Source organism: Phoca vitulina, unplaced genomic scaffold (assembly GCF_004348235.1).
Source record: "Phoca vitulina isolate PV1807 unplaced genomic scaffold, GSC_HSeal_1.0 scaffold99, whole genome shotgun sequence".
Taxonomy (NCBI): Eukaryota; Metazoa; Chordata; class Mammalia; order Carnivora; family Phocidae; genus Phoca; species Phoca vitulina.
In genome coordinates this window covers 230,071-253,438 of record NW_022589802.1, presented here as the reverse complement: position 1 = coordinate 253,438, position 23,368 = coordinate 230,071, and the positions used below count along the sequence as shown (strand labels likewise).

The 23,368-nt window shown below is 64.4% G+C and overlaps 1 protein-coding gene across 2 annotated transcripts; it reads left to right on the top strand.

Annotated features, from left to right (window-relative positions):
* The first annotated feature begins 301 nt into the window (after positions 1-301).
* LOC116627588 (filamin-A) lies at positions 302-22,488 on the top strand. Of its 2 annotated transcripts, XM_032397405.1 has the most exons (47): positions 302-789; positions 3,776-4,024; positions 4,133-4,230; positions 4,344-4,491; positions 5,013-5,131; positions 5,206-5,283; positions 5,375-5,537; positions 5,633-5,833; positions 6,375-6,512; positions 6,597-6,720; positions 6,814-6,950; positions 7,036-7,229; positions 7,392-7,505; positions 7,605-7,748; positions 8,415-8,538; positions 8,630-8,790; positions 8,877-8,967; positions 9,056-9,225; positions 9,494-9,611; positions 9,709-9,971; positions 10,168-10,765; positions 10,860-11,033; positions 11,116-11,278; positions 11,357-11,517; positions 11,607-11,777; positions 12,191-12,314; positions 12,407-12,563; positions 13,178-13,367; positions 13,523-13,546; positions 15,791-16,038; positions 16,136-16,231; positions 16,398-16,500; positions 16,587-16,727; positions 16,819-16,947; positions 17,139-17,312; positions 17,409-17,570; positions 17,665-17,868; positions 17,946-18,098; positions 18,221-18,343; positions 18,470-18,736; positions 18,884-19,021; positions 19,201-19,316; positions 19,868-20,000; positions 20,739-20,915; positions 21,102-21,320; positions 21,408-21,608; positions 21,988-22,488. In XM_032397405.1, exons 1-47 carry the CDS (start codon positions 417-419, stop codon positions 22,173-22,175), a joined length of 7,941 nt encoding a protein of 2,646 aa, XP_032253296.1. In that variant the 5' UTR covers positions 302-416; the 3' UTR covers positions 22,176-22,488. The 2 variants fall into 2 exon arrangements, with proteins under 2 accessions (XP_032253296.1, XP_032253297.1); XM_032397406.1 differs by lacking the exon at positions 13,523-13,546.
* Positions 22,489-23,368: the final 880 nt, after the last annotated feature.

Here is a 23,368-nt window from a genome sequence, read left to right as displayed (position 1 = left end):
CCAAGTGGTCCAGCGCCAGAGGCTGCTCAGCCTTTCCTTGCCGCAGCATTTCCTGCAGTGCTGGTGCAAGGCCACGGGGCTAGGGTGCGCCTTGACCCATTCAGGGCCCGACGACCCTCCCCGGAGCCTTGGGGTTGGGTCCGAACGGCCAGGACTGGGGGCTGAAGGGGGCATTCCGACGGGCGGGGCGGGTGCGGCCCGAAGCCCCACCCACAACCCCGCCCCACGGTGGCTCCGCCCCCACTGAACCGGCGCGGCCGCCCCCCCCCGCCCGCATTTAAAGGGCTCGTTCTCTCCGCAGCACAATCCCCGCTGCCTGCCTCGCCCTGTGAGCGCGGAGGTGCCTGCAACTTTAATTAAAGGGCCGTCCCCTCGCCTAGGCGGCAGCACCGCCCCTCAGCTCCTCGCGCCTCAAAATGAGTAGCTCCCACTCCCGGGCGGGCCAGAGCGCGGCAGGCGCGGCTCCGGGCGGCGGTGCCGACGCGCGAGACGCCGAGATGCCAGCCACCGAGAAGGACCTGGCAGAGGACGCGCCGTGGAAGAAGATCCAGCAGAACACGTTCACGCGCTGGTGCAACGAGCACCTGAAGTGCGTGAGCAAGCGCATCGCCAACCTGCAGACGGACCTGAGCGATGGGCTGCGGCTCATCGCGCTGCTGGAGGTGCTCAGCCAGAAGAAGATGCACCGCAAGCACAACCAGAGGCCCACCTTCCGCCAGATGCAGCTCGAGAACGTGTCCGTGGCGCTCGAGTTCCTGGACCGTGAGAGCATCAAGCTCGTGTCCATCGGTGAGGGCGTGGGTCGCTCCCGTGGCACGGGGAGGTCGAGGTTGAGGGCGGGGGCTCCACGCATCCTCCCCTCTCTCCTGGGCCTGCCCCTCCCAGCTACGTCCCCCCAGCCCCCGCGCTGCCCCCAGGGCCGCCAGGCTCCAACACGCAGGCCTCGAGAACAAAGGCGCGCTGGCAGGCTGGCCGGGCGTGCAGACCGCTACGCGCCCCCGCCCGCCGCACCCCGGCTGGCCCGCGCCCAGGCTGAGCTCACATCCTCCGCAGGCCGCGCCCCCGCCACTGCACCCGCCGTGGGAGAGGGCCTGCGGAAGGCGGGCACTGGCCGGGCTCTGGCCCTGCGCCCAGTGCCCCATCCTTGAGGAGGGGGAGTCCCGAGCCCTCCCCCCCCCTCCCTTCAGCAGTTTGGGAAGGGCTCTCTGGCCTTCAGGCGCTCCTGTAGGTCCTAAACGGGGTGTTGGAGCTTGTGAGTCCCATTGTCTAGGGCTCTTGGCTGTTTGGGGCCCTGGGAGATGGGTCCTTCCACTGGAGATGGCTCCAACCCCCAGTTTAGATCTCCCCTCGAGAAACTTGTGGCCAGAGAGGACCATAGCTAGGAAAAGGGTACTTGAGATGAGGTGGCCACTGAAGGGAGCTGGTTTGTAGTCCACTTAAACACCAAGTTACTGTTGAGCTTGGGCCAAACTCTTGCTTCCATGTAGGACTTGCTTTTCTGCATCTAGAATGCACGAGCTGGTTGGGAGGTACTCCAGCGTGCACTGGGCTCACCGCCAACCCAGTGTCCGTGTCACTGGGCTGGTGAGGTTGGCATTGACTGGACCTACTGCAGCATCCCAGGCTCTTCTCAAGATGCGGGCCATTCAGGGACCTGCACCGGAACTAGTGACTCGGGGGTAGTGTGTTCCCGCGGGAGGAGGAGCGCTTTCTTTTCTTTACAGTTCTTCCAGTTGTCCCTAAAGCCATGAGCCTTGCTGAGCCTGCGAGTCTGAGGGACACAGGACTCAGGCGCCCCCAGCCACTCAGAGGGCAGGTCTCCAGGGTCCCACCTCTTTCTTTGGAATGCCAGTTGAGGCTGAGGCCCACCCCTCAGTCCCAGCCTCAGTCTAGCCAAGCTGAGTCATCTCTGAGTCTTGGGTGGGGGGGCAACCGGATGTGGGGAGGCAGGCCACACCCCAGCTGTCTAGGGGGGGTCTCCTCCTCCCTCCTCCCTTCTACTCCTCCTCTAGTGAGCTGGCTGGAGCAGGCCTAGTTCCCAGAGCTTTGCCATATAAGGCAAAAAAATGTTGGAAAGCAGCAGTGATTAGGGGAGGGAGGGGGCAGGCTAGCCCCGGGGCTGGGGAAAGGGGGTGGGATGGGGCGGGGCCATCCAACCAGGCTGTCTCCCAACCCTGGGCCCTGGTTCTCTTCCCTCCCTCTTTTGTCAGGGGGATGAGGAGGGCTTAGGCTGGCCTCCTGTGGACCAGGGGGAGGGCCCAGCCCAACCCACTCAGGCTGATGAGCTTGGCCTTGTGTGTCCCAAGTCACAGTAGGACTCTGGAGGAGGGGGCCTACTAAGAAGCTCTCTGGCTGGTCCTGTGCCCTTGGTCTTCTCTGAACCTTCCAATCACCTCTAGCCTGAAGCCCCTTCTCTACCAGCCCCGCCTGCTATTTGGGGACAGCGCAAGGCAGTAGTGCAGAGCTTGGGACCAGCCGCAGTCTGGGAGCAGGGAGGCTGCTCTGCTTTGAGTGGCTCAGCCGGTCCTCGAGGTCCTGCCTGCTGGATTCAGGCTGCCTACCATTGATGGCCCTTTTGGTGGTGTCCATCCCCTTCTTCCCACCCTCGAGTTGACTCATCAGACAAGTATTTTCTCTTGATTTTGACGGGGGGTGGGGGTGGGGGGTGCAGGACTCCAGTGGCTCTTAGAAAGCCCTCCCCTTTTCAGGGCCCCACCCTTAGGAAGCTGAGACCCAGAAGTGCCTTGGGTGGGGCCCAGAGCCTGGAGGGGTTGCCATGGTGACAGGGCGCTAGGTGCCCGCCCTAACCACTTCCCCTGTGGTGAGCTTGGCAGCCACCCGCCTGAGGCCCAGTGCCCCGTTAGGTGGTGAGGAGGGCAGGCGGCGGGCGAGCTCTGCTGAGGCAGCAGGACTCAGGGACCCCACCCATGGCTTCTGCCACCCCAGCTCCCAAGCTGGGGCCCTGGGTGCCCCGCCCAGGCTCATCAGTTCTGCCTTTCTCCTTGCTGGCTGAGGGGGTCTCTGGAATGTGTCCTGCCCATCACCCTGGCTGGCACGCAGCTCAACCACTGGCTCCTTTGTCCTCACCCCCACCCTCCCCAGGCCTGCTCCCAGTTTGGGTCTGTGGAGGGTGGGGCTCACATCCTCCACTCAAAGGGTCCTTGCCCAACGCCTCTACTTCCCCTGCCTGCTGCGGCCCTGGGCCCACCCACCCACCCTGAGGCAACAGTTTTCTTTCCCAACTGCCCCACTGGCCAGCCTTCCTCTTCCTCCACCCCGGCCCCATCCCCCCTCCCCTCCAGGGTCAGGTCGGGGGTCTCCTATCTAGGCCTGCTGGGGCCACACTGCTCCTCCTGCCCAATTCCCTGGAGACCCCCTGGAGCTGGGCAGCTGCAAAGCACCGTTGGGGGAAGGGCCCCTCCAGAGGCCGCCCTGGGCCCTGTCTGCAGCCTGGGTCTGTTATCTGTCCTTCCTCTGCCGCCCCCCCCCCCACTGTCCAAAGGGCTTCCAGCAACACTCCTCATTGAGCTGTATCGTCACCATGTGTCAATGGGGGGGTCTCCCCCCTCCCCAGAAGTCTCTTTCATCTCCTTTACCCCCCACAGAGACCCTGAGCAGAGAGGGCAGGACCCGCATGTCACCCCCTCAGGGAGCCTCGGCCTCCTCCCCAGGGACCCCTTGCTGCCACACTCTGCTGCCTGGGAGTGGCCTGAGGCTGCACGCGTGCGTACACGGGCCCCTGCCTGCTCAGCGCTGCCACTCGCTTTCCTCACAGACAGCAAGGCCATCGTGGATGGGAACCTGAAGCTGATCTTGGGCCTCATCTGGACCCTGATCCTGCACTACTCCATCTCCATGCCCATGTGGGATGAGGAGGAGGATGAGGAAGCCAAGAAGCAGACGCCTAAGCAGCGGCTCCTGGGCTGGATTCAGAATAAGCTGCCGCAGCTGCCCATCACCAACTTCAGCCGGGACTGGCAGAGCGGCAGGGCCCTGGGTGCCCTCGTCGACAGCTGTGCCCCAGGTGAGGGGTGAGGGAGTGGGGGGGGCGGGGGGTGGGGGTGGAGGAGACAGCCTGCCAGGGGGCCCTGGGGGCACCTCCCTCCAACTCACAGCCTTCCTTGTGCCGCAGGCCTATGCCCTGACTGGGACTCCTGGGATGCCAGCAAGCCCGTGAACAACGCGAGGGAGGCCATGCAGCAGGCTGATGATTGGCTGGGCATCCCTCAGGTACCCCCTGCCTGCGGCCATCTGGGGGCTTGTGGTCCCCGTGGGGAGATGTGTCACATGCCAGGGACTTGACGCTTGGAGGTCACATGGCTTCTGTCTGCCATCTGTGATAGGTGATCACACCCGAGGAAATCGTGGATCCCAATGTGGACGAGCACTCCGTCATGACCTACCTGTCCCAGTTCCCCAAGGCCAAGCTGAAGCCAGGAGCTCCCCTGCGGCCCAAACTAAACCCAAAGAAAGCCCGAGCCTATGGGCCAGGTGAGGAAGTCGGGCAGGGGATGCTCTGCGTGCTGACCTCATCCCTGCAGGACTTGGAGGTCTTGGGAACTCTTCGGTTACATGGGGGCTAGGTTATCAAATGCCCCCTCCGAGTCAAACGAATGGGTCAGGGCTGGTCAAAACTGGCCACTTGGCTAGAAGGTCCCCCCCTGAGGCGTCACCGCAAGGTGGAGTGTGGTCAGGGAGGCACGACCCAGCCGCATGCCTGTCAACAGAGACAAAACCCAGCCGGGGTATCGCACAGGAGCTAGGGCTCAGGCAAACCCGAGCGAGAGTTCTAGAAAACAGACCCAGGCCTGTCCCACAGCAAGAATGAAGCTGGGGCACAAGGCCAGGCTCTGTGTGCTGGGCCAGGGTTTACCTGCCATCAGCTCGCCCGCTTCAGAGCATTCCCGACGGGGTGACGGCAGGGAAGGACGCTGGGCCCGAAGGGGGAGGTGCGCTGGGGTGAGGAGGCAGCCCTACGGGCCGGCTCAGAGCTCCCGGCCCCTGCCTGGCAGGCATCGAGCCCACAGGCAACATGGTGAAGAAGCGCGCGGAATTCACCGTGGAGACCAGAAGTGCTGGCCAGGGAGAGGTGCTGGTGTACGTGGAGGACCCAGCCGGCCACCAGGAAGAGGTAGGGCCACCGTCAAGCAGGCGGGCAGGTGCCTCCATTCGGAGCAGGGCCTCATGTGCTCCTTCCCGCCACAGGCAAAGGTGACCGCCAATAATGACAAGAACCGGACCTTCTCTGTCTGGTACGTCCCCGAAGTGACGGGGACTCACAAGGTGAGCCCTCAGCCCAAGGGGAGGCTGGTGGGGGAGGCGGTGGCTGGAAGGCCCGGCCCCTGCCCTCACGGTCTGCCCCTCCTGGGGACAGGTCACCGTGCTCTTTGCCGGCCAGCATATCGCCAAGAGTCCCTTCGAGGTGTATGTGGACAAGTCCCAGGGGGATGCGAGCAAAGTGACCGCCCAGGGCCCTGGCCTGGAGCCCAGTGGCAACATCGCCAACAAGACCACCTACTTTGAGATCTTCACAGCAGGTGAGGAGGGCGCTGCTGAGGCTGGCAGGTGCGAGGGGAGAGCGGCGGGGGGCCGGGGGCGGGCCGGGAGCTGAGCTGCGGTTACCTTGTGGCAGGGGCTGGCACGGGCGAGGTGGAAGTTGTGATCCAGGACCCTGCGGGCCAGAAGGGCACCGTGGAGCCTCAGCTGGAGGCCCGGGGCGACAGCACGTACCGCTGCAGCTACCAGCCCACCATGGAGGGCGTCCACACGGTGCACGTCACCTTCGCCGGCGTGCCCATCCCTCGAAGCCCCTACACTGTCACTGTTGGCCAAGGTAGGCCGGTCCCAGCCGCCCCCAAGTGGGGGCGCTGTAGACTGGGCCTCCCTCCGGAGGGGGGGCAGCTAGGGCGAGACTCACTCCAGCCCTAGCCCCGGCACCCTGGGCCTCTATGCTTCCACTGTCTGGGCTCTCTTTCCTCCCCTGCTGGGGCCCTTCCTCCTCCTCCTCTCGCCCTTCTCCGTCTCTCTTCTCCACGCTTTCACCTTCAGAAGAGCTCGCTCCAGCTGTTTAGAAACCTGCTGCTCTCTGCTCTGCCCACGGGGTCCACGGTACTTGGATCTGTCTTCCTCTGGGAGGGGGCGGGCTGGGCGGGGGGCGGGGGGCGGGGGGGTGCTGGCGGCTGGTGTGGAATTGCTGGGAGGAGGCCTGGCCTACAGGTCCTGGGGTCATCGTTCTTTCCCGCACGTCCTTCACCCGTCTTGTGGGACCACGTTCCGAGGGACCGCCAGATTCTGATGGCCCAGCCCCGTGGGAGGGAAGGGTAGGGGTCACCCAGCGCCAGCTCCCAGTGGCTTAGCTGGCCCTTTCCCCGCAGCCTGTAACCCGGGCGCCTGCCGTGCCGTTGGCCGTGGCCTCCAGCCCAAGGGTGTGCGGGTGAAGGAGAGCGCGGACTTCAAGGTGTACACGAAGGGCGCCGGCAGCGGAGAGCTGAAGGTCACCGTGAAGGGGCCCAGTAAGTTGGGCTACGGCTGGGATGGCGGCGGCGGCCTCAGGACTGCTGCTGGCCAGGCCTGAGGCCCTCCCTTGTCTTGGGCAGAGGGCGAGGAGCGTGTGAAGCAGAAGGACCTGGGGGACGGCGTCTATGGCTTCGAGTATTACCCCCTGGTCCCCGGCACGTACACTGTCACCATCACGTGGGGTGGCCAGAACATCGGGCGCAGGTGAGGCCCCGCGCAGAGCCCCAGGAGCCCGGGCGGCACGCTCCTCCCCCCGTGCCGGGCCCTCAGCGCTCCCCTGTGCGGCTCTCGTCACAGTCCCTTTGAGGTGAAGGTGGGCACGGAGTGCGGCAACCAGAAGGTGCGGGCCTGGGGCCCCGGGCTGGAAGGCGGAGTCGTGGGCAAGTCGGCCGACTTCGTGGTGGAGGCCATCGGGGACGACGTCGGCACCCTGGGTGAGCCGCGGGCCGTGGCGCGGGCGTCCGGGGGCAGAGGGCGGTGAGGCCCCAGGGTGCTCATGCGACTGGCGGCCGTTGGCAGGCTTCTCGGTGGAGGGCCCGTCGCAGGCCAGGATTGAGTGCGACGACAAGGGCGACGGCTCCTGCGACGTGCGCTACTGGCCCCAGGAGGCCGGCGAGTACGCCGTGCACGTGCTGTGCAACAGCGAGGACATCCGCCTCAGCCCCTTCATGGCCGACATCCGCGAGGCGCCCCAGGACTTCCACCCAGACAGGGTAAAGGGCGTGTGCTGCCGGCCCCCCTCTGCCTCTGCCTGGGGACTTGGGGAGGCCTGGCTGTGCTGGTGCCCCGACCGCGTGTTCCTGCCACTCTGGGTCCTTGGGGGCCTTGCACTTGGTCCCCTGAGATTGGGGGGCGGTGGGGGCATCTCTCATCAGGTGAAGGCACGCGGGCCTGGACTGGAGAAGACGGGCGTGGCTGTCAATAAGCCGGCAGAGTTCACGGTGGACGCCAAGCATGGTGGGAAGGCCAGTCTCCGGGTCCAAGTCCAGGTGGGGTGCCCACCCGTGGTGGGGTTGGTGAGGTGGGGTGCGCGGGTGCCCAGGCCTGGGCCCTCATCAGCGGGCTGCTCGTCCCTGCCCACTTCCCAGGACAACGAGGGATGCCCCGTGGAGGCGGCAGTCAAGGACAACGGCAACGGCACTTACAGCTGCTCGTACGTGCCCAGGAAGCCGGTGAAGCACACGGCCATGGTGTCCTGGGGCGGCGTCAGCATTCCCAACAGCCCCTTCCGGGTGAGCAGCCCTGTAGCCCATCTCCCTCGGGTGCCCGATCCAGCTCCGTTAGGTAGGCCTCCCAGACCGTACAGATCCCCCGTCCCAAGTGTACGACTCGATGGTTTTGAGTACATTCAGGGGTGTGCGGCAAGGATCACAGCCAAAGGTTAGGACATCTTCATCATCCGGAAAAGAAACCCTCTGCCCCGCACGCCCCCTGCCCCAGGCCCGAGCAAGCCCACTCCGGACGGCTGCTGTGGATGCGTGTGCACGCAGTACGTGGCCTTCGTATCGGGTTGCTGTCCCTCAGCAGCACGTTTCATCATGGCCCCCCCCGTATCATAGCACGAGTCCGCGCTTCCCGCCTCTTCCCGCCCGAGGAATAGCCTGTGGTGTGGATGGGCCCCATGGGTTTTTCGCGTTTGGCCGCTGTGAATAACACCACTGTGAACGTTCGAGGACGAGCGCTTGTGGGGATGAGCGATCTCCTCTCCCCCGGCGCGTCGGTACCTCGGGGTAGGCTTGCTGGGCCAGGTGGCCACTTCGTGTTTAATCGTTTGAAGAACCACTAAACTACTTCCTGAGGTGGCTGTACCATTTTGTGTGCCTGTTGGCCGTGAGTGAAAAAGCCCTGGGCCGCCTCCACGCCGCTCATGCCCTTGCACTTGCCCCTGCGCCCTGCAGGTGAACGTGGGAGCCGGTAGCCACCCGAACAAGGTCAAGGTATATGGCCCAGGAGTAGCCAAGACAGGGCTCAAGGCTCATGAGCCAACCTACTTCACTGTGGATTGCGCCGAGGCCGGCCAGGGTAAGGGCCTGCCCCGGGCGGGTGGGCGGGTGGGCGAGCGGGCGAGGTGTCCGGACGCGATCCCAGCCTCTGTTCCCACCCCCCGCTGCAGGGGACGTCAGCATTGGCATCAAGTGTGCCCCTGGCGTGGTGGGCCCCACTGAGGCCGACATCGACTTTGACATCATCCGTAACGACAACGACACCTTCACAGTGAAGTACACACCGCGCGGGGCTGGCAGCTACACCATCATGGTCCTCTTTGCTGACCAGGTGGGTGCTCTGCTCCCGGCCCCTAACGGTGCTGCGTGTTGGGGCACTGCTGTCCCCTGAGCCCTACTCTTCCCCACCCCCTGCAGGCCACGCCCACCAGCCCCATCCGGGTCAAGGTGGAGCCCTCCCATGATGCCAGCAAGGTGAAGGCTGAGGGCCCTGGCCTCAGTCGCACTGGTGAGGATGAGCAGCACCCTGTGGGGCAGTCGGGGCCACAAGGAGGCTTGGGGCAAGGTGCCCTTACATGGCCACCGTGTTTCCTCAGGTGTTGAGCTTGGCAAACCCACCCACTTCACGGTCAATGCCAAAGCTGCTGGCAAAGGCAAGCTGGACGTCCAGTTCTCAGGGCTGGCCAAGGGGGACGCAGTGCGCGATGTGGACATCATTGACCACCACGACAACACCTACACGGTCAAGTACACTCCCGTGCAGCAGGTAGTTACCCGGACCTCCCAACGGCTGCACTCCTCAACTAACCTACCGAGCGTGTGGGCTTCCTCGAGTGGTGGGCTAGGTGGGCTGCTCCAGAGGGCTTCCCACGCACTCTCGACTCCCCGCTGGGAGAGAGCCAGCTTGGAAGGCTGGGGGCGGGAGAGCAAAGCCAGTGCTTCTCTCACCCTCCCCCCATGCCCAAGTGCGGAAGACACAGGCCGGGGGGACCAAGGTCCTGACTCCTGACTCTGCCTTTCTGTGCCCTCTCCAGGGTCCAGTGGGCATCAATGTCACTTACGGAGGGGACCCCATCCCCAAGAGCCCCTTCTCGGTGGGGGTGTCTCCAAGCCTAGACCTCAGCAAGATCAAGGTGTCTGGCCTGGGAGAGAGTAAGTAATCAGAGCCCTGTCCCAGTCACTGAGGATGCCCCAGGGGCCGCCTCGGCTGGATGCCATAGTTTTCTCCCTGGTTCTGTCATCTCAACAGAGGTGGATGTCGGCAAAGATCAGGAGTTCACAGTCAAATCGAAGGGTGCTGGTGGCCAAGGCAAAGTGGCATCCAAGATCACGGGCCCCTCGGGCACAGTAGTGCCCTGCAAGGTGGAGCCAGGCCTGGGGGCTGACAACAGCGTGGTGCGCTTTGTGCCCCGAGAGGAGGGGCCCTATGAGGTCGAGGTGACTTACGACGGCGTGTCTGTGCCTGGCAGCCCCTTTCCTGTGGAAGCCCTGCCCCCCACCAAGCCTAGCAAGGTAATTGGGGTGTGGGGGGCCCCCCCCTCATCTTCTCCAGGCTCACCCTCCCCCTTCCTCATTTTTGTCCTCATGACCAGTGGCCCTGCCTGGACCCCTAGCTGGTGGGGGAGAAGGTAGTTGTGAGGTCAGGCTGGGGGTCGGGGGTCAGGGAGGTGACACGGGTTTGGCTCCTGACCTGTCCCTCTTCCCTCAGGTGAAGGCGTTTGGGCCAGGGCTGCAGGGGGGCAGTGCGGGCTCCCCTGCGCGCTTCACCATCGATACCAAGGGTGCCGGCATGGGTGGCCTGGGCCTGACAGTGGAGGGCCCCTGCGAGGCCCAGCTCGAGTGCCTGGACAACGGGGATGGCACATGCTCTGTGTCCTATGTGCCCACCGAACCCGGGGACTACAATATCAACATCCTCTTCGCTGATACCCACATCCCCGGTTCCCCGTTCAAGGCCCACGTGGTGCCCTGCTTCGATGCATCCAAAGTCAAGTGCTCAGGCCCCGGCTTGGAGCGGGCCACGGCCGGGGAGGCGGGCCAGTTCCACGTAGACTGCTCGAGCGCAGGCAGCGCGGAGCTGACCATCGAAATCTGCTCGGAGGCGGGGCTGCCGGCCGAGGTGCACATCCAGGACCACGGTGACGGCACGCACACCATCACCTACATCCCGCTTTGCCCTGGGGCCTACACTGTCACCATCAAGTACGGTGGCCAGCCTGTGCCCAACTTCCCCAGCAAGCTGCAGGTGGAGCCTGCGGTCGACACGTCGGGCGTCCAGTGCTATGGGCCTGGGATCGAGGGCCAAGGTGAGGCCCCACCGCGGCCCCGGGGGGTAGAGGGAAGCCAGCGCCCCGCGGGTCCCTGGAGCCCCATGCCTCCTCCCCATGCCCGCCCCTGCAGGTGTCTTCCGAGAGGCTACCACTGAGTTCAGTGTGGATGCCCGCGCTCTGACCCAGACCGGAGGGCCCCACGTCAAGGCTCGTGTGACCAACCCCTCAGGTAACCTGACCGAGACCTACGTGCAGGACTGTGGTGACGGCACCTACAAAGTGGAGTACACGCCGTATGAGGAGGGTAGGCGCTGGCGTTCCCAAGGGCCGGGGCTTGAGAGACAGGGCGGCCTGGGCTCCTCCTGACCCAGCCTGCCCTCCTCCAGGACTCCACTCCGTGGACGTGACCTATGATGGCAGCCCCGTGCCCAGCAGCCCGTTCCAGGTGCCTGTGACCGAGGGCTGTGACCCTTCCCGAGTGCGTGTCCACGGGCCAGGTATCCAAAGCGGCACCACCAACAAGCCCAACAAGTTCACCGTGGAGACCAGGTGAGCAAGTGCCTGAGAAGCAGGGGCTGCGATGGGGCTTGGGACCGCAGGAAATAATGGGCTATCCATTTGGACCAGGGGAGCTGGCACTGGGGGCCTGGGCCTGGCTGTCGAGGGCCCCTCCGAGGCCAAGATGTCCTGCATGGACAACAAGGACGGCAGCTGTTCGGTCGAGTATACCCCCTACGAGGCTGGCACCTACAGCCTTAACGTCACCTACGGTGGCCACCAAGTCCCAGGTGAGGAGGCGAGGCAGCTAGGGCCGGTCTGGGGCCATTTGCCAGCCCTCGGCTCTCGCACACAGCTGCCATCCGTGTTCCCTCCGCAGGCAGTCCTTTCAAGGTCCCCGTGCATGATGTGACAGATGCATCCAAAGTCAAGTGCTCTGGGCCTGGCCTGAGCCCTGGCATGGTCCGGGCCAACCTCCCTCAGTCCTTCCAGGTAGACACGAGCAAGGCTGGCGTGGCCCCACTGCAGGTCAAAGTGCAGGGGCCCAAAGGTGAGTGTTCATGTGCCTGGGAGTGGGCGGTCAGGAGAGCACAGTCCTCTTGGGAGGCTAGGGCAGGAGACCGGAGGCGCAGCGCTCAGAGGTTGGGACAGGTATTCAGGTAGTTCACGGAGGAGCCTCGGGTGACAGTGAAGCCAGTGCCCAGGGACAGAGGACCACCAGGAGGTAGAACAGACGGGACTTGGCCACTGGGCAGATGTGGCAGGAGGGAGGGTGGGCAAGGCTCCAAGATGGCACCCAGATTAGTGTCTGGTGTCACAGGGGCTCAGGACCATTCCTAGGGATGGGCAGGCGAGGGCAAAGCAAGGTCTAGGCCTGGGGTGGGGGCTGAGCTGGGTGGTCCAGTATGGTGGGGCTGGGGGACCCGGGAAACTGGCTGAGTCTCTCTCTGGGACTGGGACCAGGCCTGGTGGAGCCTGTGGACGTCGTGGACAACGCTGATGGCACCCAGACCGTAAACTACGTGCCCAGCCGGGAGGGGCCCTATAGCATCTCAGTGCTGTACGGGGAGGAAGAGGTGCCCCGCAGGTAAGAGGCAGGGCCTCCTGCCTGTGGGAAGGGTACCAGGGCTGAGCACCAAAAGCCCTCCTGACCGTTCTTGTATCACCCCGGCCCAACAGCCCCTTCAAGGTCAAGGTGCTGCCTACGCACGATGCCAGCAAGGTGAAGGCCAGTGGCCCCGGGCTCAATACTACCGGTGTGCCCGCCAGCCTGCCCGTGGAGTTCACCATCGACGCGAAGGACGCGGGAGAGGGCCTGCTAGCTGTGCAGATCACGGTGAGCTGGCCGCCGGGGTGGCTGCCCGGCTCCGGCGGGTCGCGCTCCAGGCACCGAGGAGGCGGGGGCCGAGAGGGGCCTAGGCCAGCGCGGCGGGCGGCATAGGGTGTGCGACCAGGGCGAGTGGACCAGTCCGGGACTGTGGTCTCCCTCGGGAGCCGTGCCAGCGAGGCCAGGTCCCCTGCCTCTAGGACGGTGGTGACAGGCACAGGGCCCCCCGCGCGCACGCTTGCTCACTGCTGACCTTGGTGCCTCAGCCGGCCCGCCCGTAACGTTCTCGTGGGTCACGTAGGAGGACGGGACCTTGATCTTCCAGGGGGAGCTCCCGCTAGTGCGGGAGCAGGCCCTGGGGCGGAGGCCGGGAGCCAAGGTGGTCATGGCGATAAAGCAGGGTGGGCATCAAGCTCCCCGGCCCCCTGCCTGTCACGGGGGTGGGGGGGGCGCGTGGGGCATCTGGGACTTCCCTTCTGGATCCTGGCCGTGGCCAAGTAAAGGACTGACGCCGCCGGGCGGTTGAGTGACTCGGAGGCTGTCCCTGCAGCCGTGGTCCCTGGTGTTTGCTCCTCCTGAGGGTCTGAGGTAACCCCGGGCCTCCGCTGTGCTCTGCCGCATAGGACCCCGAGGGCAAGCCCAAGAAGACGCACATCCAAGACAACCACGATGGCACGTACACGGTGGCCTATGTGCCAGACGTGACGGGCCGCTACACCATCCTGATCAAGTACGGCGGTGACGAGATCCCCTTCTCCCCGTACCGCGTCCGGGCCGTGCCCACCGGAGACGCCAGCAAGTGCACGGTCACAGGTGAGCCAGGCTGCCGGCGGCCGCGGCGATGCGCACGGGGCTGGGGGGCGCCAGTGTGCCAGGGCTCGCTGCTTGGGGCGGCGTGTGGGAGTGGGGGCCGCCCCCTGGAGTGACTCACCTGACCTTTCTCCTTGCTCTCTGCCCTCTCACCTCAGTGTCAATCGGAGGTCACGGGCTAGGTAAGCTGCTTGCTGGGGCCACTCCCAATGCCCCTCCTGCCCAGAGGGCAGCTTCCTTTTCCTCTTCCGTGCCGATTCCCAGGACAGTTCCAGCTGCAGCTCTTGGCAGGGACAGGGGGGGAAGCTGGAGGGATAGTGCCCAGGGAGGCCTCCAGAGCAGAGCGTGAGTGCTCCGGCCCTCCCTCTCTCTGGGCCTCCGTTTCCCCATCTGAGACGTCGGGTTGCAGCTGAGAGCTTTGGGGTGAGGTGCATCCTGAGAAGCACCCCACTGGGGGCTCTGGGGTCTGGGGATCTTGGCACCCTGGGGAAGCCCCGGGGGCGGGCAGCAGGCCCTGCCTTCTCACTTCCTCCTTCCGTGGCAAGGGCTCCTGCACGGGCTGAGGGGACAGGGGGTCTCCCCTCAGCAGTGGGAGTCCCCCGGCCCTGGCCAGATCCACAGACCTCCATCCCCATCTCCCAGGGGCGTCTGGGCCCCAGGCCGGGGGAGGTACGGACTGCATGAGCGGGTGGGGCGGCTAGTGCAACAGCAGCAGCGTCCGACTGCTTGGGCGGGTAGCAGGGCAGGGCCCAGCCCAGCCTCAGAGCCCCAAAGTGCACTCGGCGGCCTGCCCGCCCTCCCTGCCTCCCTCCCTCCCCCTGCCCCCCACCCCCGTCCCCCAGCAGTGACGTTATTTAGGCATGGAGGTTCTCCTGCTTGGGCATGGGAGGGGAGCTCTAGCCCCAGCCAGGGACACCAGGGACGCCAGTAAGAGGTGACAGTTGACCTGGGAGCCTCTGGAGGCTGCAGGCCTGGAGCTTGGGTGAGGTGGCCAGGACAAGATTTGGAGGGTGGCTAGAGTCTCGGGACGAGGGCCCAATGGCTTGGTAGAATAGGCTCCAGGATCTGAGAGGACAGGCATGTGTGCCTAGGGCAGGGGAACAGGGCCATGGGGACAGGGGCACGGCCAAGACTTGGCCAAAGGAGTGGTCTCAGTTTACCTGGCCACTGTGTGCAGAATGGAGGCAAAGAGCCCAGTAGGGGAGCCGAAGTCACCTCTGGATCAGTCATAGTGGTGGCTTGGACCAGGTTGGTGGCGATGCGGCTTGAGTGGGGAGCCAACTTGGGAGGCGTAGTCTGAGGACGGAGCAGCCGAGACCCGCTGATGCACTAGGCCCCGGGCGGGCCAAGTGAGCAGCCGCCGACTGGGCGGTGGTCCAGATCACGAGCTGGGCAGGACGGGTGTAGCTGTGAGGCGAAGCCTCCCAGGGCAGGGCGGGCAGCAGGTGGCCAGGTCTAGAGCTTAAGTGAGCCATGGAAGGCCAGCACGGAGCCTAGCGCCGCAGGAGCCCTCGGCCAGGGGTGCCCCTTAAACAGCCCTTGAGTGGGCTCGGTGGGTCACATCAAGCACTCTCACTGCCAGGCCTCGCAGCCCACGGCCCCCCAGGCCTTCACGGCTGAGCTCAAACCATAACGTCACTGCCCCCCCCTCCCCTCGGGCACTCTGGGGCCCTAGAGGCTGCTCAGCTGCTCTGCCCTTGCAACCTAGTGGCGGTGGCTGTGGCTTGGGCCTCCCGTCCCTCTTTCCCCTGGTGCTGCCCCCGCCTGCTGTGCGTGCTGCTTGGGCGCTAACCCCCCGCGGCCTCGCTGCTTCCCCGCTCCCGGCTCCCTGCCTGCGCCGGGCCGCACCCGGCCGCCCCTCCCCACCAGCCTCCGGTTGAGCGAGTGTTCTCAGTTGTCAGGAAACTCCAGTTTCGCCTTCAGGCCCGGGGGGTGGGAGGCAACTGTCACACCCCCCCCCCCCACGCTGCAGCAGGACTCTGCCTCACCACATCTGCACACGGCACTGGGGTCCAGGGCCAGGCTGCAGGGACGAAGGCTGCTGCGCACCCAGCCAGGGTGCCGGTGTTGGTCCACAGCACTGGCTGAGGCCAAGTTGGCGGGGGAAGTGGCGGCAAACACTCGTGTCCCTCATGGGCCTCCGGGCCCCTTCCTTTCTCCCAGACACCTGTGTGCCCCCCATCGGGCCTTTCCCATGTAGGGCTATCCCCAAGACAGGACTCCCTGGCTTGAGGCAGCTCAGGGGAACCTTTCCTGCCTTCTGAGAAACCACTCACCGATCCAGCTTGGGGCGGGGGGCGGGGGAGGCCTGGCTGCGCTTGGTGGTGGCAATAAGAAGCCTGGGCGGGTGGCAGGCAGATGGGAGCAGCTCAAGCGCCGAGCTCACACACCGGCCCCCCCTTTGGGGACCTGCCCTGCCCCACCAGGTGCTGGCATTGGCCCCACCATCCAGATTGGGGAGGAGACGGTGATCACTGTCGACACCAAGGCAGCAGGCAAAGGGAAGGTGACCTGCACCGTGTGCACGCCCGACGGCTCCGAGGTGGACGTGGATGTGGTGGAGAACGAGGATGGCACCTTTGACATCTTCTACACAGCCCCCCAGCCGGGCAAATATGTCATCTGCGTGCGCTTTGGTGGCGAGCACGTGCCCAACAGCCCTTTCCAAGTGACGGTCAGGAGGGGCCAGGGTTGAGGGGTCTGGGTGGAGCCTGCCCTGTCCCTGCCCTGTGTGACGCCAGAATCTGCAACTCTTTTGTGTTGCTCCACAGGCTCTAGCCGGGGACCAGCCCACAGCACAGCCCCCGCTTCGGCCTCAGCAACTGGCCCCGTCTTACACGTATGCCCAGGGTGGCCAGCAGACCTGGGTACGGCCTCAGCTGCCTCGTCCTGGCTCTCCTGGCCCGAGGGGACACTTGGGGGCTGGCCAGCGGGGTGTCCTGTGAGGCCCCATCCTGCTATGCGTGAGGACGGACCCCTGGGACTCCCTCCCCTCCTACGGCCCCTCACTTGGGCCCTCTGTCTCCACTGCAGGCCCCAGAGAGACCCCTAATGGGTGTCAATGGGTTGGATGTGACCAGCTTAAGGCCCTTCGACCTTGTCATCCCCTTCACCATCAAGAAAGGCGAAATCACGGGTAAGTGGGAGCAGGAAGGAGCTCGGGAGCCAGAGAGGCGAGGGTTTGCCAGTGGGTGCCCTGACCCTGGCCCCACTGCTCCGCAGGGGAGGTGAGGATGCCCTCGGGCAAGGTGGCACAGCCAGCCATCACGGACAACAAGGACGGCACCGTGACCGTCCGCTATGCTCCCAGCGAGGCTGGCCTGCACGAGATGGACATCCGCTACGATCACATGCACATCCCAGGTGCGCCTCGTGGGGGCCTGAGTTCGGGGGGCGGGGAGCCTGGGGAGGTGACACCAGGCCCCATTCCACATGGCCCCTTTTCCTGCCTCAGGAAGCCCCCTGCAGTTCTATGTGGATTACGTCAACTGCGGCCACGTCACAGCCTATGGGCCTGGCCTCACCCACGGAGTGGTGAACAAGCCTGCTGTCTTCACCGTGAACACCAAGGATGCAGGAGAGGGTGAGCGGCAGCCCTACTCTTAGCCTGCCTGCGTGCTGAGGGACGCCCACCCTCATCCAGTAGAAAGCTGGGCACAAGGGAGATGCTCCCTGAATGCGGCTCCCCACCCTGCCGCCCTGGCCTCTGCTTGCCTGCTGGGGCTCTTTCCCCGCCGGCGCACTGTTCCCATCCTCACCCGTGACTCTCTCTAGGGGGCTTGTCCCTGGCCATCGAGGGCCCATCCAAAGCAGAAATCAGCTGCACTGACAACCAAGATGGGACCTGCAGCGTCTCCTACCTGCCCGTGCTGCCCGGGGATTACAGCATCCTGGTCAAGTACAACGAGCAGCACATCCCGGGCAGCCCCTTCACCGCCAGGGTCACAGGTGGGTGGCACTGGGAGCAGTGACAAAAGCGGGCAGGCGGCAGGGTGGGCACAGTCTCCCTCCGCACCTGGACATGAAGTGACTGTCCCCTGGCAGGTGACGACTCCATGCGCATGTCCCACCTGAAGGTGGGCTCTGCTGCTGACATCCCCATCAATATCTCTGAGACGGACCTCAGCCTGCTGACGGCCACGGTCGTGCCCCCCTCGGGCCGGGAGGAGCCCTGTCTGCTGAAGCGACTGCGCAATGGCCACGTGGGTAAGAGGTTGAGGGGCAGGGCCTTCTGGAAAGGAAGGAGGCTGTGAGGGGAGGGCATGCCTTTCCCCAGCTGACAGCCCCGCCCTGTGCCCAGGGATCTCGTTCGTGCCCAAGGAGACCGGGGAGCACCTGGTGCATGTGAAGAAGAATGGCCAGCACGTGGCGAGCAGCCCCATCCCAGTGGTGATCAGCCAGTCGGAGATTGGGGATGCCAGCCGCGTGCGGGTCTCAGGCCAGGGCCTCCACGAAGGCCACACCTTTGAGCCTGCAGAGTTTATCATTGACACCCGTGATGCAGGTAGGTGGTGGTGGCCTACCAGCTGGGGCAAGAGCCCTGTGCTTGGCCCTCCCGGCTCAGCGGCGTCCCTTCCACAGGCTATGGCGGGCTTAGCTTGTCCATTGAGGGCCCCAGCAAGGTGGACATCAACACAGAGGACCTAGAGGATGGCACATGCAGGGTCACCTACTGCCCCACAGAGCCTGGCAACTACATCATCAACATCAAGTTCGCTGACCAGCACGTGCCTGGTGAGTGTGGCACCCACACACAGCCCCCATGACCGAGCTGCCCCCACCCCCGTGCCGCACGCCAGAGCCTGCCGGCAGAAACGTAACCTGTACGACGTGCGGGCTGTGCTCTCCTCCCGCAGGCAGCCCCTTCTCTGTGAAGGTAACAGGAGAGGGCCGGGTGAAAGAGAGCATCACACGCCGGCGACGGGCCCCTTCGGTGGCCAATGTTGGCAGTCATTGCGATCTCAGCCTGAAGATCCCTGGTAGGAGCTGTAGGGAGCCAGGGAGGGGCCGTGGGGAGTCCTGGGCGCCAGCCCCAGGTGGCCCGAAGCAGAGGGGTGGGGCGGGGCGCAGGCCTCTTGCTCACCAGGCTGTCCCCCTACCTGCAGAAATTAGCATCCAGGACATGACAGCCCAGGTAACCAGCCCGTCAGGCAAGAGCCACGAGGCCGAGATTGTGGAAGGGGAGAACCACACCTACTGCATCCGCTTTGTGCCTGCCGAGATGGGCATGCACACAGTCAGCGTCAAGTACAAGGGCCAGCACGTGCCCGGGAGCCCCTTCCAGTTCACTGTGGGGCCCCTGGGGGAAGGGGGAGCCCACAAAGTCCGTGCTGGAGGCCCTGGCCTGGAGAGGGCTGAAGCCGGAGTGCCAGGTACGCCTGCTGCTTGCGAGGCTTTTGCTCTTCTGGGCTGGGGTGGGTTTGAGGAAGTAGCTAGCAGCCATGTTGCCGTCAGCCATGCTTGGAGGGGACTGAAGCTGGAATAGCGGCCCTCTCTGAGGGCACCCTGTTTTCCCACAGCTGAATTTAGCATCTGGACCAGGGAAGCTGGTGCTGGGGGCCTGGCCATTGCTGTTGAGGGCCCCAGCAAGGCCGAGATCTCCTTCGAGGACCGCAAGGACGGCTCCTGCGGTGTGGCTTATGTGGTCCAGGAGCCAGGTACCGAGAGCTTGGCTGGGGTCGGGGGAAGCGGCCCCTGGGTGTGGACAGCTCCACCTTGCTCCCACCCTCCACCCTGAGGTCCCAGGGCCACCCAGGCTGTTGGTGGGAAGTGGGAGGTGTAAACACTGACAAACAGGAGCCTTCCAGCATGCCTTCTGTGCTCTCTCCCTGCCCAGGTGACTACGAGGTCTCGGTCAAGTTCAACGAGGAACACATCCCCGACAGCCCCTTCGTAGTACCGGTGGCTTCTCCGTCTGGCGATGCCCGCCGCCTTACTGTTTCTAGTCTTCAGGTGAGGCACTGAGAGAAACCGCCTGCCTGGGGCTCCTGGGCCCGGCCAGACCAGAGCCGCTGCACAGAGCAGACCTTGACCCTGTGTCAAGGGACCCGCCCAGCCCAGCTCGGGGCGCCGGGCCTCTGCTCTGACTGCCGGGCCTCTGCTCTGGCCGGGTGCAGCCCATGCTTGGGGTTGGCAGGAAGCACCCCTGCCCGCTGTGTGGAGTTTTTCTCGTGTCTCAGGTCTAAAGGCTTTGAACAGAAGCCTGTGCCCGTTGAGCACCAGGGCTGAGGTTTAAAGAGGGATAGCCTGCCAGGGCTGAGTGCTGCCCACAGCGCAGGGCTGCCCTCCATTCCTGCTGCCTGGGTGTATGATTGCAGAGTGTGGATCTGGGGGCGGGGGTGTGTGCATGTAGCTTACCGGTCCCCAAGAATCAGTGGCTCTCCCTCTTTAAACCAAATTGGATGCCAGATGGGTAAGTGTAACCCCAGGGGCCTTCCTGCTGCTGGGGCCCTGCTCTCCCGTGCCCCAGCCACCCTGTCTAACCACATCTGCTGTGCTTCCAGGAGTCAGGGCTAAAGGTCAACCAGCCAGCCTCTTTTGCAGTCAGCCTGAATGGGGCCAAGGGGGCGATCGATGCTAAGGTGCACAGCCCCTCGGGAGCCCTGGAGGAGTGCTATGTCACAGAGATCGACCAAGGTGAGGCCCTGTCCCTGCCCGGGCCACCCACCCATCTTCCCTGGCCCTGCTGGGAGCAGCGGGCCTGCCCAGCTGGCTGGAAGCAGACTGAGAGTACAAAAGGAAGGTACAGATTCTATAAGCAGGGCCCAAACGCTGGGGCTCCCTCAGCCAGGCGACCCTTCCCCCATTCGTGACCCAAGCCCTTGGCCGGGGGGCGGGGAGGCTCTGGCTCAGAAGCCACAGCTGCTAGGAAGGAGAAAGCCGCCTGCAGGCAGTGCGGTGCAGTCTCCTGAAGGAGAGACCCGAAGTCTAGCCACGGAGCTGGCCCACTCCTTAGCCAGGGCCTGGCACTTGCCAGATAGGTCTGAGGCAGCCTGGAGGTGAGAAGAGCCGGTTCACCAATTCCACTAGTCTCACAGCTGGTCCTGCCCCTCCACAGCCACGTGACCTCAAGTTCCTGTTGCCTCGGTGCCCCTGTTCACATGCGGAGGCTAAGGCCTTCGTGGTAACCTGTTTAGGGAGGCAGAGAGGCGAGGCAAGTGTTTTGCTCGTAGATTTCCGTCCAAATGAGCACCAACAGTGAGCTGCTTGGGCATCTCAGGCTTCAGGAGGTCTGGGGTGCGGGCTGTGGGTGCCCAGTGTGGTCCCTGGAAGAAGTGACCTGCTGGACCGGTGGGCAGGGGAACCTCCTCACAGATGCCACTTGCCCGGTTTTGGAGGGACCTCAGGCCCACGGCGTGCCCCTCTGTTCCTCAGATAAGTATGCTGTACGCTTCATCCCGCGGGAGAATGGTGTCTACCTGATTGACGTCAAGTTCAATGGCACCCACATTCCTGGAAGCCCCTTCAAGATCCGAGTTGGGGAGCCTGGGCATGGAGGGGACCCAGGCCTGGTGTCCGCCTATGGAGCTGGCCTAGAAGGTGGGGTCACAGGTAGGTCAGCGGATGCAGCTTCCAGTGTGTGCACACGGCTGCTGGGGCCCTTCCCCCAAGTTCTCAGTGACAACAGGAGGCGTGCAGAGGTGACAAAGCTATGCCGGGGGTTGGGGGGTGGGGGGTGGGAGTCAGGGGCTGGGGAAACAGTCCAGGCCAGCTCTTCCTGACCTCCCACGCCCCCAGGGAGCCCAGCTGAGTTTATCGTGAACACGAGCAACGCTGGAGCGGGTGCCCTGTCAGTAACCATCGATGGGCCCTCCAAGGTGAAGATGGATTGCCAGGAGTGCCCTGAGGGCTACCGTGTCACTTATACTCCCATGGCACCTGGCAGCTACCTCATCTCCATCAAGTATGGTGGCCCCTACCACATTGGGGGCAGCCCCTTCAAGGCCAAAGTCACAGGTGAGTCTTGCACCAGACTGCTGGTGCCCAGCCCAGTGCCTTGCCCTCCGGCCATCTCTTAGCACCCTAACCAGCTCTGCCCTGCAGGTCCCCGTCTCGTCAGCAACCACAGCCTCCATGAGACCTCATCCGTGTTTGTGGACTCCCTGACCAAGACTGCCAGTGCCCCCCAGCATGGGGCCCTGGCAGGTTCCACTGATGCCAGCAAGGTGCTGGCCAAGGGCCTGGGGCTGAGCAAGGCCTACGCGGGCCAAAAGAGCAGCTTCACGGTGGACTGCAGCAAAGCAGGTGGGTGCCCCAGGCCCCGCCCCCGCCCCTCCAAAAGACAAGGCCAGAGAGAAGACGGGATGACCAGTGCCTGGGAACAGGGGAAGAAGGGGGTTAGGTGCGGCCGGAGTGCCCTTGCGGGCATGCTGGTCACTTCTAAAGCCACTTCCCCTCTGGGCTCCCTGCCATCTTTACCCTTCAGGAAAGTGGCTTGGGAGGAGCTGGACTTTCCTACACTGGCCTAGGGAGCAGGGGTGCTGGCAACTCTTTAGGAAGGGCTGTCACCCCGCAACAGATGGGGGCGGCAGGGGGAGGATACGAAGACAGAAAGAGGGGTCAGCGTATTCTCCGCTGAAGGGAGGAGACTTGGGGCTTAGAATTGAGGCCTCTTCCCCACCAGGCAACAACATGCTGCTGGTAGGGGTGCATGGCCCCCGGACACCCTGCGAGGAGATCCTGGTGAAGCACGTGGGCAGCCGGCTCTACAGTGTGTCTTACCTGCTCAAGGACAAGGGAGAGTACACGCTGGTGGTCAAGTGGGGCGATGAGCACATCCCAGGCAGCCCCTACCGTGTCCTGGTCCCCTGAGTTCTGCCTATGCCAGCTGGCAGCTCCCAGGATGAGACGTGCCCCACACCCATCCCCCAACCTGAGCAGCCCCCTGGTCTCCTCAGCCCCGGAGCCCCGGCCGGCCCTGGCCGCCCCATCACTGCAGCCACCCCAGCCCTGCGTTGCACTCACCTGCCTCCACTTGGGTAAAGGAGAGAGGCGAGCAGAGGTAGCCCTTTGGTGGCTCTGCCTATCTTCTTTGGTTCTGGGAGGGGTGAGGGATGGGGTACTATGCACAACCACCCGCTAGTTCTCTTCCCTAGCCGAGAAGAATAAAGTTCTGCTTCCATTCTCCTGAGGTGGCTCTAGCTTTCTTGCAAGGGTGCCATCTAGATCTCCAGGCCCGGCACCCAGGGGCTCCTGCTTTTCCCCACCCGTGCACGCCCCGCCCCAACTCCCACTGGCCCACTGGCACTCAAGTGTTCTCTGCCTTCGTGGGTTCAGACCAATGGAAGGGGAGAGATGCATAGCACAGCAGAACAGGACGTGACACCGGTGTGCTCTTCCCAGGCCACACCAGGAACGGATACTGTCCTAAGGGAAAGCCAGGCCATGACCAGACTACGAGAGGCAAAGTGCTGGATGGGAGGGCCAGATAAACAGGCCTTGAAATCCCAGCAGCTCCTGGCCATCTCCCGGGCTTCTTAAATGTGTCATCATCCCACAGCATAAGGGGCTGTCATGAGGACCTCTGCCCCAAGGCATCTCGGGGCCCCCCAGTGGACAGGCGGCTCCATTCAAGGTGCTGCTCACTGGCTGCAGTTCGCCCCGCCCCAGCTGGCCGTGCCTTACGTGCCCTCCTCCCCTGAGAAGGCCTTGCTGTGGGTCCCTCTTCTCAGCACAGTGGAGCGATCTGAGCCCTTCGCTTAACTCCTTTGCTGCATCCCTGTCCATCCCTTCCCACGTCCCACCCAACGATCTCCCACTCTAAAACACAAAACATCCAACACTCCAGCCAAGTCCTCCTTGTTCTGCAGCCATCTAAGAGCTCTGATGTCCTCACGGTGGCCCCTCACAGCCATCCCCCCTACCCACTTCCCTCTACAGCAACCTTGCCCCCCACATGCAGGGAAGGGCTTTAAACCCAGCCAAGCCTCAGCTTTCAGGCCTCCTCCCCTAATGGGACAACTCCAGGATTGCTGGCAATACCCCCACATGGAAGCACTTTCTGG